At 40.4% G+C, this 17,895-nt stretch overlaps 1 protein-coding gene across 1 annotated transcript in view; it reads right to left on the bottom strand.

Moving 5' to 3' along the window:
• The window catches only part of CACNB2 (calcium voltage-gated channel auxiliary subunit beta 2), a 183,552-nt gene that overhangs the window by 64,231 nt on the left and 101,426 nt on the right, over window positions 1-17,895 (bottom strand). The window contains exon 3 of the mRNA XM_081933426.1: window positions 9,725-9,844. Within this exon, the coding sequence (XP_081789552.1) occupies window positions 9,725-9,844 (120 nt within the window). The remainder of the gene's footprint in view (window positions 1-9,724; window positions 9,845-17,895) is intronic.

The raw sequence follows: 17,895 nt of genomic DNA on the forward strand, positions 1-17,895 counted from the left end.
GAAGTCTGTCCACAGGTTCTGCAATTAAGGAGTACTAATAGACCTCAAATTATGACTTATACAACAAAAAATATTCAGAATTTATTTATTCCATTACATTGGTAGAAAAAGGATTGTCTAAGATTGAATTTTGTTGAAAATATTATAAAAATAATACTTACTTAAAACACATGTTTTAACAATATGCTATACTTAACAAAAGTTTTGGGAGACAGTGGTGGGCAACATAATGAATGTGTGACAAAAGCTAAAATGTTCAGAGGGTAATATTCTTTTAAACTATATATATGAAGTATATGGAATTTGACAACCTAACAACATTTTATGTACCGTATTTTTCAGAATATAAGACGCACCAAGGTTTTGAAGAAGCAAATAAAAAAACCCTCCCCAAAACGGACCATTTTTTGCGAAAACGGGATCGTTTTTTTTTTTCAAAAAAAGGGGCAAGAATAGCCCTTAGGAGGCTTGTAGAGTATTCCAGGGGGTTGAGGGGGCCCAAAAATGAGCAAAAAACAGCCACTTTTTCCTGAAAACGGGCCTATTTTTGTCAAAAAAAGAGGAAACTTATAGAGTACTCCGGGGGCTGGGGGAGGGGAAATTGAGCAAAAAACGGCCAATTTTTTTGCTCATTTCTGCCCTCCCCAGCCCAGGAGCTCTCTGAAAGCCTCCTAGAAATTATGCATGGCCATTTTGGTGAAGGGGGTGGGGTTTCAGGAGACAAAAAAAATGCTGTTTTCGGTGTATAAGACGCACCCATATTTTCAGCCTCTTTTTTGAGGGAAAAAGGTGCATCTTATACTCCGAAAAATACAGTATGTACTGTATGTATGCATGCATATACATAGGTATGCAAGTATTAATTTTATATGCCACCCATCTCCCCTATAATTAAAAAGAACCAACATTAAAATATTATTAAAAACTGTGCTAAAAGAGCCAAGAGATGGATGGGACAGGGAGGAGATCTTTTTTTTTTTTTTTGTTAGCCACTTCCAGTAAGAACCCCCTCAGGACTTCAGGTCAACCTGCAATGTCAGCTTTTAATACCCTTTTGAAGGCCAAAAAGGAGGAAGCATTTCTTACCTCCAATGAAAAAAATGTTCCACAGGATGGGACCACAGCAGAAAAGGCTCTTCTCCTTGATACTGCTTCCTTCAATACCATAACAAATAGGGTCTGTAGTAGGCCTGTTTCTCTGGAACAAGTTGCACTGACATGTCCCCTCGGGAACAGATGGTTGCTCAAATACTCTGAACCCATGCCATGTAGCGTTTTAAAAGTATTGACCAATATTGAATTGGATCTGGAAACAAATGCCAACTAATGCAGCTCATGCATTATATGTGCAGCCCTAGGAGCTCCCAAGACTATGAGCCACTGCATTCTGCACCAGGTGCAGCTTCTGAATACTCTTCAAGAATAGCCCATGTAGAAAGCATTGCAGTAATCCAGCCAAGATATGACTAGGGCATGAGTGATCATGCACAGAGCCTCAGGATCCAGGTAAGAGGCAACTGGGATACAATGCGAAGTTGCACAAAAACCCTCCTAGCCACAACTACAACTTTCTCTTTGAGCAAGAGTCATTGGTCCAGGAGGACTCCCAAACTGCACATTGGATTTGTCTGAGGTACTGCAACCCCATGCAGAATAAATATTCATAAACCGCTGAATCCAGAGATCTTCTCCTAGCCAGAGCCACTCAGTCTTGTCTGGTTTCAGCTGATGCCCATTGACCATCATCCAGATGCTTACAGCTTCCAGACACTTAGAAAAGGCAGTCACAATATTGTTTGGATCACCAGGGATGGAGATATAGAGCTGTGTTATCCTTGGCATACTGATATCTCATCTCATGGTTTCAGATGATCTCACTTAGTGGTTTCATGCAGATGTTAAAAAGGAGTAAAAAAAAGTCCATGTCTTGTGACACCCCACAAAAGATTGGACTTCTTAATCCCTATTAATAATGATTTGACCTGGTCTTTAAAAAAAGAAGCTGAACCAGCACCATATTGTGCTGTCCATCCCATTCCCTGTAGCCATCCCAAAAGGACAGCATGGTCAATGAAAAGCTGCTGAGAGCAAGAATGGATGCAGTATCTTCATCCTACTGTTCCCAGAGATTATCCACAACATGACCAATACTGTTTTTGTCCCATAATTCTGTCTGAAACCCTACTGAAAGGGGTCCAAATAATCTGTTTCATCCAGGACTCTCTAGAGTTCCAAGGTTTTTTCTACCACCTATCCTCAAAAGGGGAGATGGGATTCTGGACAAAAGTTGTCCAGGGAGCTTGGGTCCAATGATGATTTCTTGAGGATGAGTCTAACTAGGGGTATCTTGAATAGTGCTGGAAACATCCCCTCCGGCAAAGATGCATTAATCACTGTTTGGAACCACCTACAGGTCACCGTCCTGGAGGCTTTCACCAACCAGGAGGGAGAGGGGTCCAAAAAGCAATTAACTTCCTTAACAGCTCCAAGGATCCTGTCCACTTCCTCAGGTCTAACCGGGTCAAACGGTTCCCAGATAATCTGGAAAATCAATTCCACAGGCATTGCTAATAGACTCAAACTGAGAATGGATCCAAGCAATTTTATTCATCAAGTATTCAACAAGTTCCTCTGCACAGCCCTGTAAATGATTGTTTGAGCCCTCCTTCCCAAGCAGGGACTGGTGAACTTGAACAGGGCCGTAAGTTAAAACTCTGTGGATACAATCATATTGGAGAAATAGTGACGTTTTGCCACTCCTACTATCAAAAGGTAGGCCTTAATTGCTCTAACCCATGTCTGGTTTGCTTTGTTTTTAATTTCCCTCCAGCAGTGCTGAAGCATAAATAACATAAATGGATTCTCGAAGGCCTTATTATGGCTTAAGAAACCTGATATTGCAACATTGAACATATAAATGAATGGCCCCAATCACTCAATGAGTTGTAGACACTTGCCACCTCTATAGAGTTGACTAGTCTGCAGATTTTATAATGAAATATGGAACGAATTTATACAAAATATAATTTTAAAAACAATTATAGTTATACAAATGTATTAGAAATTAATAAATATGCATTTCATATCTACATAAATTTATATAACTATATATAGAATTATTATTAATTGCTACAATGATTTTTCTCTCTTTAAGCCCTTTTTATGCTTTGTTTTTCTATGTATGGCATTATAACTATTTTTGTATTTTTGTCTTCTTTTCTTTTTCAAAAGAAAAAAGCAATAAAAATAAATTTTAAATGCCTATATTGTTGATGCTCTTTAAAAAAATATCAGGTGAATCTAAGTTTAATGGTTGCCCTGTAATTAATCAAATCCATTTATTATTAAGAAATCAGTTTTAAAATAAAAACAGTTGTTTTTAAAGATAAACAGGAATAAGAAAAAATTCAAAGAATATTCAGAACAGTATAGCTATTTTTCAGAAACAGCAAGAATGAGATTAGTGATGTAGATGGGAAGGAAAAGGAAGGAAACAGAATTAAGAAATTAGGTAATCATAACAGAATAAATGATGTATTAATTTCTCTTTTTATTAAAAAAAAAGTGTGCGCATGATGGTGCTGTACAGATACAATTCAGAATTTCCAGGATGAAATACTACAAATTTATAAATATTAATTTAATTCTATTTTGGCGCTGTCCAACTTAAATTATCTCTGGGTGGTATACAATAAAACCAAAGTGAATAAAAATACAATGTAATAATTAAATAAAAGAAATAAAAAAAGAAGATCCAGTGGCAGATCAATATATACACAATCTAGCAGGGATCAAACCTCCTTATCCCAAGGTCTGAGAGAACAGCCAGATTTTTAAGGCTTTCCAGAGCACCATCAAGGCAGGACCACATGTTATCAGGGGAATCTAATTCTAGAGTGCAGGTGCCACAACAGCAAAGGCACCCTTTGAGTCCTAATCAATGACACTGTTTAACAAAAGGAATCGGAAGTTCACTAGCCCTAATGTACTGAACCATTCAGAAGGAAATCATATCTGTCTATGTCTAGAACAGTGTTTCTCAAACTTGGCGACTTTAAGTCCTGTGGATTTCAACTCCCAGAATTCCCCAGCCAGCTATGCTGGCTGGGGGATTCTGGGAGTTGAAGTCCACAGGACTTAAAGTCGCCAAGTTTGAGAAACACTGGTCTAGAATATGATAATGTTTGTCCATTGTGTTTGAGGACCTGACATCTACCAGGTTGTGGGCTGTCCACGGTGTGTCTACAGTTGGCTGGTAAAGCCTACACGGGCACGAAATGTTCTGCCACATATCGGGCAGACCTGTATGGGCACCATAGTTACAGCATTTGCAGCTCTGGCTTTGCGGAGTGCTCTAGAATATGTTGCTATAATGAATAACCTTTTAATAGTTTTTTTTCTAACATGCAATATTCAAATAGTTTGTAAAGTATTGTAAGAGAATTTTGCTAACATTTTGCAAACTACTTATTTTGTAATCTCTCCACAGGAAATAAAACAGAGAATAGTTCTCTTTGAGACAGTGATTTGCATCACGTGAGAAGCAATAATCAATCCTCTTCTCTCAAATATATATTGTGATGTGATGAAAGACCAATCTTTCACAACTACTGTGCAATTTGTTATATGTACTATTTATTTGTATGGCAACCTTTGGATATTTGCACTGCATTATCAAAGTTCTGGTATATATATACATGAAGGTTCCCACGGTGCACGGAAACTATAAACTAGAACTGCTTGTCCTATACAGTTTAAATAGACTTGTAACTGGAAAATATTTTTTTGCTTTGCAGACCTAGTTTGCATGCAGTAACACCAACTTTGTGCTGTACCTTTTTATACAGATAAGAATGATGCCACCGGGGGAGGAGCCGAAGTTACGATGACACAACGTCGACACTTTTGCCACTGGGTGGTCCAAACGGACTTAAACCATCCCACAGAGATGGTGAACAGGAAGAATATGTCTTGCTGATCTCAGGGACATTGCAAAGTCCCTGATCGATCCAAGAGAAAGTTCTTCAAGCTGGTGACAAAAAATCCAGCCATTTGGATGATGAAGTCGGGACGGCTCCAAAACGGAAGGATATGGAAAGAGAAAGTATTTCCAGCTGGTGAGGATTTTTTTTTTTTTATTGAAAAGTTTTACACAAAACAAAAAATTTTTAAAACATTTTCTCCCTCCCCTCCCCCTCCCCCCACCCCCCCCGTTTCCCACCCTAACCCTCCCTAACCCAACCCCTGACTTCCCAGATAGAGACAGAAGCACAGTTACCAGCAAATCTGAAAAACAAATATCCCAATAATAATATGCATATATCAGAATAAGAACAGGATAATACAAAAAAAACAAAAAAGGAAAAAAAACCATCATAACCTCCTTTCCAAAACCATTACTACATATTTATGAAACATTTCTCAACCAAATCCCATAGACACTTCCTTTGAACCGTACCTTAATTTTACAAAATCAATCCAGGGATACCAATCTATAATATACTTATCATAAGAGTGATCTTTTAGATATACAGAAATTTTATCCATTTCGGCAAGATTTGCTACCTTAAGTATCCATTCTTCTATAGAGCATAATTCTGCTTTCTTCCAATATTGTTGGAAGCAGCTAGACTGCTACCAGCAGTCTAGCTGCTGTAATCATATACAATATTAATTTAGTTTCAGCAACAGTGCAGTCAGGTACTATGCCCAGTAGAAAAAATTGGGGAGCAAATTTAATTTTTCTTTTAAGAATCTTCTTCTACATTATCCACCATATTTTAATCCATAAAGCCTTAACTTTCATAAATCTACAGGCAAATTACATCATTTTTATGCTGTTTCAAATAATAGAAAACCTTTCTTCTTTTTTGTGGGGAATTGAGTCCATTAACATTCCAGGTCCGCAGCCTGACCATCGTCAAGCTTAGTTTGAAACTTCTGAAGCATAGCCCTCATATCAGTAGGAAATCTCTTAGGCCTTGCTCCTCCCACGGCTTCAGATTGTGTAGGTACATCAACAGAGATACTCGAAGTTTGCTGTATAGTCTTCTCCATTTTCTTTGCCGTTGCTCTAGTAATTCTCTGTTCTTTAAATTCCAATCCCAAGCCTACTGCTTCTTCCAGTCTCTCCACAAGCTGTTTATCAACTGACGCAAGTGCCGAGGCTGCTATCTCTATTGGCTCCTGCTGAACAGGCTGGGTCTTTTCCGATTCCAATCCTGGCTCGCAGCATTCAGAACCTTGGAATAAAAATCTCTGGCCTTCTGAGTAGAATCCAATCGATATCTTTTCCCAGAGTAAATCAAAGTGACGCCAATTGGCAACTCCCATCTAAATTGCAGGTTACGTTTCTTCAGCTCATCCGTCAAAAATTTAAACTCTTTGCGCAGCCTAAGCATTTTCAATGGTATTTCTTTCAAAACTTTCACCTCCTGATCTCACACAGTACATCTCTGATGATATGCAGCCTGTACAATCTCATTACGCAGGTATCTCCTTTCCAGATGAACCACCACATCTCTTGGCAAGTTTCGCTGTCTTGCATACCAGGAGTTAACTCTGTAGGCTTTCTCAATCTGTTGGAGAATCTCTTTTGGATCCACTTGTAGAAGGGGGGCAAAAGCCTCCGCGCAAATCACCCTCAAATCTTCTCCTTTCCCGCTGTCTTTATCCTCTGGCAAACCCCTTACCCGCAAAACAGCCTCTAACTGCTTGTACTGGAATAACAACTGCTCAAGCTCAATTCTATCCGCCCTCTCTTCCAACTTGTCTGCCCGGTATTCCAATTTTCCAACATCCTTCTGAGTCTCTTTAACCGCATCATCCAGGAATTCCAAATTTACAACCAGTCCAGAAAGGGCAGAAACAACATCATTTCTAATATGTTGATTAGCCCGAGCTGCCTGATCCCTCATCTCTTCCATAGTTTGGTTCATTTGATCCATTTGGTCCTGTTGGCTTCTCATTTGTTGTTTCAAATCCAACATATTTTTCTCCATATCACCAAACTTAATGTTCAAAGTATCCAATATTTCTTTATTGGTAATTGCTGCAGGTGGTGGATTTTGGGATTTAGATTGAAGTTGTGCCAACAAGGACAGCTGAGATTGTTGTAAAGGAGAGGAGGTGCCCTTGGGCTTGGTACCTCTCTGTGCAGCCATAACTTGCCAAGGCGCCAAGCAAGTCACAAAAAAAAAAAAAAAACCAAAAGGAAAATCCTCTTTTCTTTTTCCCCCCCTCTTTTTCAATTCCAACCACCAGATGGCACTGTTGTATAAGGTTTCAGTAAGAGTCAATTAAGGAGAACAAGCAGAGAAAGAAAAGTAGCCATTTTAAAAGGAAAAAGTTCTCCGTTTTTTTTCCCCCAAAGTGAAAGTCTTTGTTATAAAGCTGTAGAATAATAAGAGAAAGCAGAAAAAAAAAACCCAAAAATACTTGCAGCCACCGCTTCAGTCTCAGTCTGACCGTTACAATTCAGCACCAATAAACAATGTAAACGGAGACGTGCCTTCCAGAGCTTGCCCTGCAAAGCAGGGGGATCCAGCTGTTGGAGCTTCCTCTCGGGCCACCTGGGGAGCACCGCTTCTACCTCCAGGAATTCCTCCCTGGAGGGTCCAAATGGGCTCAACCCAGCCCGAAAAAGCTCTCCTCCGCCTCTTTGCCCGAGGCAGAGGATTTTCGCCCCTGGGAATCGCCAATGTCCGCGATTCCCGGTAAAACAATCAGCTGTAGATCGGACGCTCTAAAGGGAGCGTCCATTGCCCTGGTGGCATCCGCCGGAAGTCCAGCTGGTGAGGAATTTTTACCATTTTAAAAGTGACTGCCTATAAAAAACTTAAAATAAATTTAAATTGGAGAACAGAAGCGGCGGACTTAAATTTGGAATTGTTTTTGACAGTGGGTTATCTTTTTTTTAATGCTATCTTCATGGATGGAATTTATGTAAGCCTTTTAAAACGAATGGATTAAGTTTTCTTCTTCTATTTTTTTTTCATTACTCTTTGTAACCTATGGTCTAAAATTCTCCCCTTTCATTACTGTGGGTGAGTTTCTAACTCATTTAAGAATCGGACTTTCTTTTCAACTTGAAATACAAAAAAGATACAAAAAGAAAATCGCAACATTGTAACAATAACACTGCTACTCAGAGGCTAGAGGTTTGTGTCTTGGAAATGAAACACTTTTATTTTCTTTCACTGATTATCCTGGCTTGGCACTTCAAGGTCTTACTGCTTGTTTATAGAGAGTGATAAGAAGAAAAGTACACAAATGTTCCTTTGAAGTATTTTTAACCAGAGAAAGGTGAAAATGAAATGATTATTGTGAATCAATGCTTAATCTTTGTTAAAACCTTCTAAGCTAGAGCAGCAGTGTTTATTAGCTGGAGATAATGGCACAATTTCAACAGGAGAAAGAAGTTTTAAGTCTGCAAAATATATTCTTAGAAAATACACATAAGAGGATAGAGAAGAAGTTGGATGACTTAGTGCATTTAACAGCAAAATATGATGGAGAAATTGAAGATGTTCATCAAATGGATAAAGTGGCATTTAAAATCCAAAAAATTGAAGAGGAAAATGAATATAAAGAAATTAAAACTGCTGATATTTATAGTGATTGGTTTGTTTCTGAAAATGGAAAGAGTAGAGTATTGAAATAGGAATTAAATGGAGGGGAAACATACCCCATGGATTTAAACAGCAAAATCTTATTAGCAATAGTTTTGATAACACCATCGACAATCAAGGATAAGCTGATTAAGGAAACAGAAGAAGGACATCGAAATTATATGAGAGATTTTATAAGCAAAGAGTTGCTAAGAGGAGTCCATACAAAGTTGATTAAGGAGATGATTAGAGGACTGATACCACAAATAGCTGAAAATATGAGACTGTTTTGCTACTGGAAAGATACAGGTTGATAGATGGAAGAGTATAATTTAAAACTAATTAAACTTAGTGAAATTTAGTGATAATAGATATAGATAAACAAATAATTGATAATGATAATAATGTATACAATGTGTAGTGTCATGATAAGTAATAATGGGATTTGAATATAGAATGGTACCCATGAAAAGAAGATTAGAAATACTTTTGAATTATATATTAAGGTTAATAAAAAAGAACTAAGTTAGATATAGTTAAGCTTTGAATATTAGGGGGTAAATGTTATGATACAGGATATAGTTAAATAAAGGAGGGATAATAATAACAACATATATATAGGTATGGGTACAACATAAGGAAATTAGATGTAAGTTGCAAACAATGATTTGGAAAGAAGGATTAGAAAACTTTGTTATTAAATATTATGGATGTTCAGCTAGAATAGGATATAAGGATTCAGTGTTATTGGAGGATTTTAGAAATAGTAAATGAAATTCCAGTATGTGGTTATGTATTAAATCTTAATATATTCGATGATGAAGGACATTTAAACAATTATAGTCAAATGAAAATGGAGGTATGATGATGGTAACATGTATAAATATCTGAGTTAAAATACTTGAGTTAATATGAAATATGTTTGTTGACTGTGGAAGAGATGCACGTAAGCCTTTTTGTAATCAACTGGTACACTTTCTACAGTATGTAAAGAAGGATATGTTGTGTTTGTCTTGACATTTTTTTAAAAAAGGATGATGCCATCAAAAATTAATCAAGTAATTGTTTTATTAGAACAATCATTTCCCTGAATCAGTCCCACCCCCATCTCTTACTTTTGCTTTTTCCAGCTGTGTCTGGGCCTGTCGTTCAGCCTCTCTCCGCACCGCTTCTCTGTCCTCCTCAAGAGACACATCTGAATCAGACGGACGGCTGGTATAAGAGTCCGCTGAACCCTGAGCAAAAGAAAAACAGAGATTGAAAAATACAACTATTATCTTATTACAAAAAATCATAATGTTTTCTGTGAGGTTTCTTTTTCAGAACCAACTGAAAATCCTGGTCTTGTTTTTTTTAACTGCAGTTAGCCTCAATAAGAAATTAATGTATAGAAACAGTTTTAATTCTGAAGCCGTCCTGAACACCAATGTTCATTGTCAAGAATTATTGTTAGTGTTTTCTTCTTCCTTTTACTCAGCAAATGATTTTTGCTTCGCAAAGATAGGTTCTGTGCAATAGTATGAATGGTGTGCTCCAGGTTAAAGGATGTGCAGCTGTTTCAAGAATAGATATATATCAGCAAACTAGAAGCAAGGCAATTTGACTCTAACTAAATCAAAAATACAAAGTTGGTAGGAATTATCCTTGAAAAGGATTGTAATTTCAGGTATGAGTTACAGATAATATCTTAACTGAAAAATACCTCTTCAAATGATAACCTTTTCCTTCAGGAAATAATGACTCAGATCTGCCTCAACTAGTCAGTAAAAATAGAAAGAATTTCAAATCAAATTGTGGCAGACAGTATATCTCAAGTCAAGTAATAACCAATTGCAGGTAATGATGCCAAATAACTACATAAACAACATATATCTTTGATTCTATCCCTTTCTGCTACAGTCAGAGGAATGAAAACCTGCTAATTCAAACGGAATAGACGCAAGCAGTGCCTTCCTCAGCCACCTGTAATGCAAAATATGCCAGCAAATTGAAACATATAGCTTACACAGATATCTGAATTCTTTAGCCGTCTGCCTTTGGCTCTTTTCAGAAGCCTCATCCACGTGGCCTTCATTAGCCAGCCAGTTTAGTTATTGTCTGCAGCTGCAGAGCCCAGCACTGTTTCTCATACATGTGAACATTGAACACCGCAGAATCACAGTTCTTTGCACATCCATTCTCTGCTGCAAGATCTTTATTTTCAGCTTCAGAAACTTTCTATGTCTCAGTTACAATGTAAGTAAATTCTTAATTTGTCATGCCACCAAAATACAAAGACGTTTTATTAATATGGGAGAAAAATCAAGAAGTATATTGTAAGACAGTGGTTCTCAACCTGTGGGTCAGGACCCCTTTGGGGGTCGAATGACCCTTTCACAGGGGTCGCCTAAGACCATCGGGACACACATATTTTTGATGGTCTTAGGAACCGAGACACCAATTTTATGGTTGGGGGTCACCACAAAATGAGGAACTGTATTAAAGGGTCGCGGCATTGCAAAGGTTGAGAGCCACTGTTGTAAGAGATACAATACCCATTAATGTAATCAGCATATATAGAGAGACTATATGCTTTGTCCTTCGGTGCATGCATTTCTGAATTTACTTCACTGCTCTTCCCCCCCCACCCCCTTTACTATGTAATTTCAATGTTTAAAAAAGAATCTATGAACTCTGTGCAAAATGTAACATTTGAAAGTGCAAAGTTCATTTCGTCTCTTCAGAGCTTGAGTGTATGAGGGGGGAGGAGGGAGAACAGTGAACCTTTTCACAGAACTAGGCATGCTCCATACATACAGCCATTTACGGAGATGCTCACATCACACTGTGTGGCTAGTCTATGTCAAATTACAATTTTACATCTCAAAAGTAAACTGCTTGAAAGCAATACTGTTTTTAGAAAGCAGAAATACCTAATACAGTATTTTATTCTTTGCTATATATTTGAGAATTGTTTGTGTTCTTTACTAAATTTGAATGAACTATAATGTAAAAATAAAGACCACCCCTAATTACTCTCAATGTTTTCATTTGATTAATTTTAACCTAAATATTAGTAGCTATGTGCCATCAATATTTTATTTTTATCTAAAAAAAACTGACAAAACATTCCTCACATGTATTTAAGAATAATACTGAAGGATAACTGATTTCATGTGTATATTGCATGATGAATATGAATGAATGTGTCAAATTTTTTAACAGTGCTTGTTCTTTTTTATTATTATTGCAAATGGTTCTCCAATGGGTTCCATGGCAATAAAAGCTGCTTTACTGAACAGTACCTTCATAGATCATCTAATTATGGAAGGACTTGAGCAATCCAGTGATACAATGAGCTGCACTGATGGGAGGGGGCATGTCAGAAAAGAACAGTTATGACAGACAGATTAGACTAAAAATCATCCACTAAAAAAATAAATGGTAGCCACTCCCAATATTTACTACTAGGGAAAAGCAGAGAAATAGTGACAACAGCATTATTGTTTATGATGCATGAAGAAAAAAGCTAGGAACCCACGTGTTTTTGTCAAGGCGTGCCAAAAGCGGGGGACAGTGGGGGGGGATGTGCATGCCCACACGCATAATGCAATGCCCTCAACCCACGCATGCGCATACAATAACCACCACCCCTGCGCATGTATGCAGGCCTCACTGGAGCCTCCAGACTTCTGGAAGGTGCTTTGGGACATTTTTTTGCCGTCCGCAAGCCTCCGGAGGGAGAAAAAAGGCCCAATGGACAGCCCAGAAGTTCAGGAACAGCCCAAAATCAAAGCCAAAAACCAGCTGGCCAACACGCTGGAGCTGACAGGGCAACACCTCATGTTCCCTCAGAATGGCTTTGCCATCACAAGCCTACACTATTCCTCCTAGGGCATCCTGCAGTACCACTACTATGCCATAGCACATTGGCCTTACTGGGACTCCTGCCTTTTCCACTTAAAAACCTATGTGTCTTCAAGTTACAACCATAATGGTGATTGTCATTTCTAAGGCATGCAGTCACCTGATGTAGCACTTTACAACGATATTGCTTGATAACAACAATTCTGGCCCCAATTTCTGTTGTAGCCTCAGGACTACCTACACAGAGTTTCATAAAGTGTCTTAGCAGGCTTTAGTGTTTCAGTTTTTAGAATTTTAATATATACTAAAATAGAGATATATTAAAATAATATTTTGTTTACATATTGTATTACCATATTTTTCGGCCCATAAGATGCACCGGTGTATAAGATGCCCCAAGATTTTGAAGAGGTAAGTAAGAAAAAAAGTTTTTGTCCTCCCTGGCCCCCAGAACCACTTTGGAAGCTTCAGCAGGGCTGGGGAAAAGCAAAAAAACCTATTTTTGCGAAAAATGGGTGAAAAACAGGACATTTCTCACAAAAATGGGGACAGTTTTGCCTTCCCCCACCCCTGCTGAAGCCTGCAGAGTGCATCTGGGGACTGGGCGAAGGCAAAAACACCTCTGTTCTTGCAAAAAAACAGCCAATTTTTCACCTGTTTTCACAGAATGGGAGCATTTTTGCCCTGCCCCACCCCAGCTGAATCCTGCAGAGTGCTTCTGGGGGCTGGGGGAAGGCAAAAGTCCCTCCATTTTTGCAAAAAATTGCCTGTTTTAGCAAATAACAGCCTGTTTTTCACCCATTTTTTGCAAAATGGGGGCATCTTTGCCTTTTCTGAAGCCTGAAGCCCGCAGAGTGCTTCTGGGGGCTGGGGGAAAGGCGAAATGGGATTCAATGGGATGCAGGGGCGGGGCTTCGGGAGGCCAAAAATGGCTGTATTCAGTGTATAAGATGCACCAACATGTCCACACTCTTTGGGGAGGAAGTGCATCTTATACTCTGAAAATACGGTATATATATTAGATTACCATATGACAAGCTTTGGGAAAATCTTAAAATACTTTATATTTTAGTTTCTGTAACTTCCTATTATTTCACTAATAGCATGCTGCATTTTTAATTGCAAATTTGTATATTGTACAAATCAATGATTACAATAAAACCTACCTATTCAATTAGAATAGAATACAGAGCAATCAAATTGTTCAAACTCAGGAGTGTATATTACTACCTTTTTATTTACAATAAATAATTTTATATGTAGAAACTTCCATTACTTTGTTAGATTAGAAAAAATAGTAATAGAAATCAAAACAGCAGAAAAAAAATTAGCCACCTCTGACGTGCTAATTAATATCGTTTTGAACCTTAAAAGTGAGCAAGACTAAGGAGTCTCTTGTTGAAAGTGTAATTAGTCTAGCAGCCACAGTGGGATGATGGATGGCATGAAAGTTTAAATAAACAAACAAATACAAAAATAAAAGAGCATAATTGAAAGACAGGCTAATGTTCAAGATAGCAAACTCATCAGAGAAGTTCTTGAAGTTTGGAAAGCAGAAAGAAATAAAAAATATCAAAATCGAACAGGCAATGTTCGATTTACAAGTTTGTTTAGTGACCATTCAAATTTACAATGATACTGAAAAAAAGGACAATTGTTTTTCATAATTAGGACCATTGCAACATCCTTGTAGTCATGTGATCAAACTTCAGATACTTGGCAATTGATTCATATCTACAATAGTTGCAGTGTCCCAGTGTCATGTGACTACGTTTTGGAACCTTCTGACAAGCACAATCAATGGGGGAGCCAGATTCACTTAACTGTTTACTAACTCAACAACTGCCATGATTCACTTAACTACTGTAGCCAGAAAAGTCATAAAATGGGACAAAATTCACTTAACAATTGTCTCACTTAGCAACAGAAATTTTGGGTTCAATTGTGGTTGTAAGTCAAGGACTGCCTGCATAAGATAAGATAACAGAATAATACTGAATTACAGAATAAAGAATAAGAGTTGGAAAGAACCTGGGATGTCTTCATAGTTTGATGTCCATAAACTATGTTATATAATGCATGCATAAGATTAAAAGAACTTAAATATATTCTGGCAGATAATTCTAGTGAATTGATATCAGGTGGGTCATGAAGACATAGAAATGACTAGATAACAAAGGATCTGTCTCCCCAATCTTAATACAATACTGAACATAATCACTATACAATACTGGCATTCCATTGTAATAAAATAATTTAATGAATTAATTGTAGTTGTCTTCAGATCCTGTTAAATAAAGTGTATACAGTGACAGTCACAATTTATATCAGTGATGGCTAACCTTTTTTGGCTCCTGTGCCAAAAGCAGGGGAGTGTGCCAAAAGCAGGGGAGTGCAGGGGGGTCGTGTGCTGGTGTGCCACACCTATAATGCTATGCGTGCGACTCCAGAGGCTTTGTAGAAGCCTCCAGAAGGAGAAAAACAGACCTACGGGGAACCCGGAAGTTTGGGAATGACCATTGGCTTACCTGAAGGGTCGTTCTCGGTGCACTGCAGGAGTGTCCAAGCAAGGGTTAAATTCTGTCCCACTGCCCATGGACTGGATTGAAAATCTGTTGGCCACACCCTCTGGCTCCTTCCATCCTCAGTTTTTCAATGAAGGCATGGTCCATCTGAGACGGATGTCCGCCTGGCAAAGGCTCCTAATGCGGAAAAGCAGGACATCCTGGAAATAATACCCCAGAGTGGGGTTGGACATTCCTGCAGTGCACCAAGAACGACCCTTCAGGTAAGCCAATGGTCATTCTCCGATGCACTGCTTGGAGTGTCCAAGCAAGGGACATGGCCAAGCAAAATGTCATTAGGGCGGGTGCCTCCGGTGAGGTCCACAAACCATGTCAAGATTCAGCAGACACTATGCTCTGCAAGACATGTCTTCCGAAGGTAGCATCCGCAGAAGCGTATTTGTCCAGCTTGTAGTGCATAACAAATAAAGATGGCACCGCCCAGGTCGCGGCTGCCTGTCCTGGTTTCGTTCAGAGCTCTGGGCATAAGGGCATTGGAAGGAAGTGGAAGTGAAGGAGAAATTAGGTTGCGAGTCAGAGGCTCCAAAAGGAAGATTTTCTGCGGTCTGGTTTGCGTGAGACGGAAGGCATAACCTTCCCTTATCCTTATTCTCAATAAGGACAGAATCTAAGGCACCCCTGAACAACTTGCCACCCTTGAAGGGGGCAGACACTAGCTTCCATTTAGATCTCATGTTCCCGTTCCAATGGCAATGCCATAATAGCCAGCGGGAGGTGATGTCCGCAGCCATGGCTCTGGAAACAAACTTTGCTACATTAAAGAGATGTGTCTGCGTTGTATTCAGCCGCTGACATTTTTTTTTAACATCCAGGTGGAGCCTGGTATCACCTTGGGAAATATGGATGAGCAGCTGATGCAACCAGGCAATGGAAGCCCTGCTAAAGAAAGAGGCCGAAGTGGAAGCCCTAATGGCCCACGCTGCAGCCTGGTGGGTTTTGTGACAAGCCCTTTCCGTTCTCTTATCTTCCACCTTGAGTCCTTCCAAGAGATCTGGGAGGAGGATGGAATTAGAGGTCAGGGCTGCCACCGGGGCATCAACCTCCGGTAATTTAAGAAGATCGTCCATGCCAGATTCTATAACATAAAGCCACTTGTCATTACCCCGTCCCCGGGGTCGCCCAGGTCCCTAGCTGCACCCACTGACGTTGCACAACGTCTTTGAATAACTTGGGTGCAGGCACCAGATCTTGAGCTTGAATGGTCTCGTCAAACAACCCCCCCCCACTGGGGTCATCGGGGTCAGTAGACTCCTGAGTAACAGTGGGGGTCACCTCTTGGTGAGTAATGACCTTTGCCTTTTATAATATAGACTTAAATAACGAAGGCTTGAACAGCCCGTTAAAGGCGGGCTTATCAGTTACCAAGCCCTCATCCTCAGACAGCTCTGGTTCAGCCAGATCCTCCCCCTCCAAGACGGATTCAGCGCTAACCACGGAGAGGGGAGATGAGGAAGGCTTGGGAGTCTTAGACCTGCTCTTGTGCCCCTGAGCCAATTTTTCGACACATTCCTTGAGGCCCTGGGCAATGCCCTGGGATATTGCAGAAGCAATCACCTCACTCATTTCAGCTGAGAGAGAAGGTCCCTGGTCCTCCACTGGGCGGATCCCTGCACTAGAATTGGAATGTGAGGCCGGCCTATAGGGCCCAGCAGAAGGGGGAGGGGAGAGTCCTCTTCTTCCACTACCCCACAGTGAAACCGATCTGCACCCCCACCAATAGAGAGGGAAGGGGAACTGGACCCTCCATATGATTGGTCAGAGGATAATTCCTGTGGTTCTCCCCCACAGGAGGATGGGAGAGGGGCTGGTTGGGAAAGGACCTGTCTCCCTGGGGACTCAGGTGGGTCCGCACGATGGACCTGAGCCATCATTATGGTTTACTTCTGCGCCCTGCCAAATTGCTTCTCTAGGGCTTTTTGGTGCCTGGCATCCACCTTATCCTGACCTGCAGACTCCTTCCGGGAATAAGGGTGTCTGCCAATTTCCCTTATAGCTTTCCTGGCCGCCCTGCCTGCCCTTCTACTAAAGGGTCTATCCACCCCGGTGGAGGGCCCTTGCTCAAGAGCTTTGGCAATGGCATCCATGTCCATGCTGCCTGAGATACCGACAGCCGATTCAAAGGGAATTGTAGGCCTGGAGGCAGAAGATGAGTTCCGTCCACACATTCGCTCCGGCTAAGACGCTGTGGTCAGGAGGAGGGGCAAGACTATGTTGGGATCGCAGGTGGAACTTGCTACTGGCAGGGAGGGAAAGGCCCGTGGAAGATGGCAGCTTCCAAGGCCTCCGAATGCCGAAGCACTTGCCCAAAGCTTGCTGCTGGGAGATGAAGTGGATCCGTTGGGTCCTGGAGCTCCGGCCGCAATGAATGGCAATTCAGTTTTTCGGCGGGAAAAAAACCGCCTCCAAAATGGCCACTGCCGCTTCCCAAGATGGCCATGCCCAGCGAGGAACACGCGGCGTGGCTCCGGCAGATGAATGGTCGCTTCTATTCGATGTCTTCACCGCGCGGCTATAAACGCTGGATGTGCCTCCTGAATGCCGGACAGGCCGCTGAAGCTTTGGACAGTCCCGCCCGTGAAAAACAACTGGGCGGCGGCACCGCGAAGGTGATGGGCTGCCCGGGAGGCAGAAAAGCACGCCACTCCGTTCGGATTGAATCCGGCTTCTCAGGGCAAGGCAAACAAGGCAGTGAAGCAAGGAAGGATAACTAACTAAAAGGAAAGGTAAAACAATAAAAGGCTATACTAAAGGAAATAGTGTTTGAAATTCTTTCAGCTAAGGCTGGAAATACGTCCGATGGGCTTTGGACTGAATTGAAAAACTGAGGATGGAAGGAGCCAGAGGGCGTGGCCAAC

Source organism: Natrix helvetica, assembly GCF_964273705.1.
Source record: "Natrix helvetica genome assembly, chromosome: Z".
Lineage (NCBI taxonomy): Eukaryota > Metazoa > Chordata > Lepidosauria > Squamata > Natricidae > Natrix > Natrix helvetica.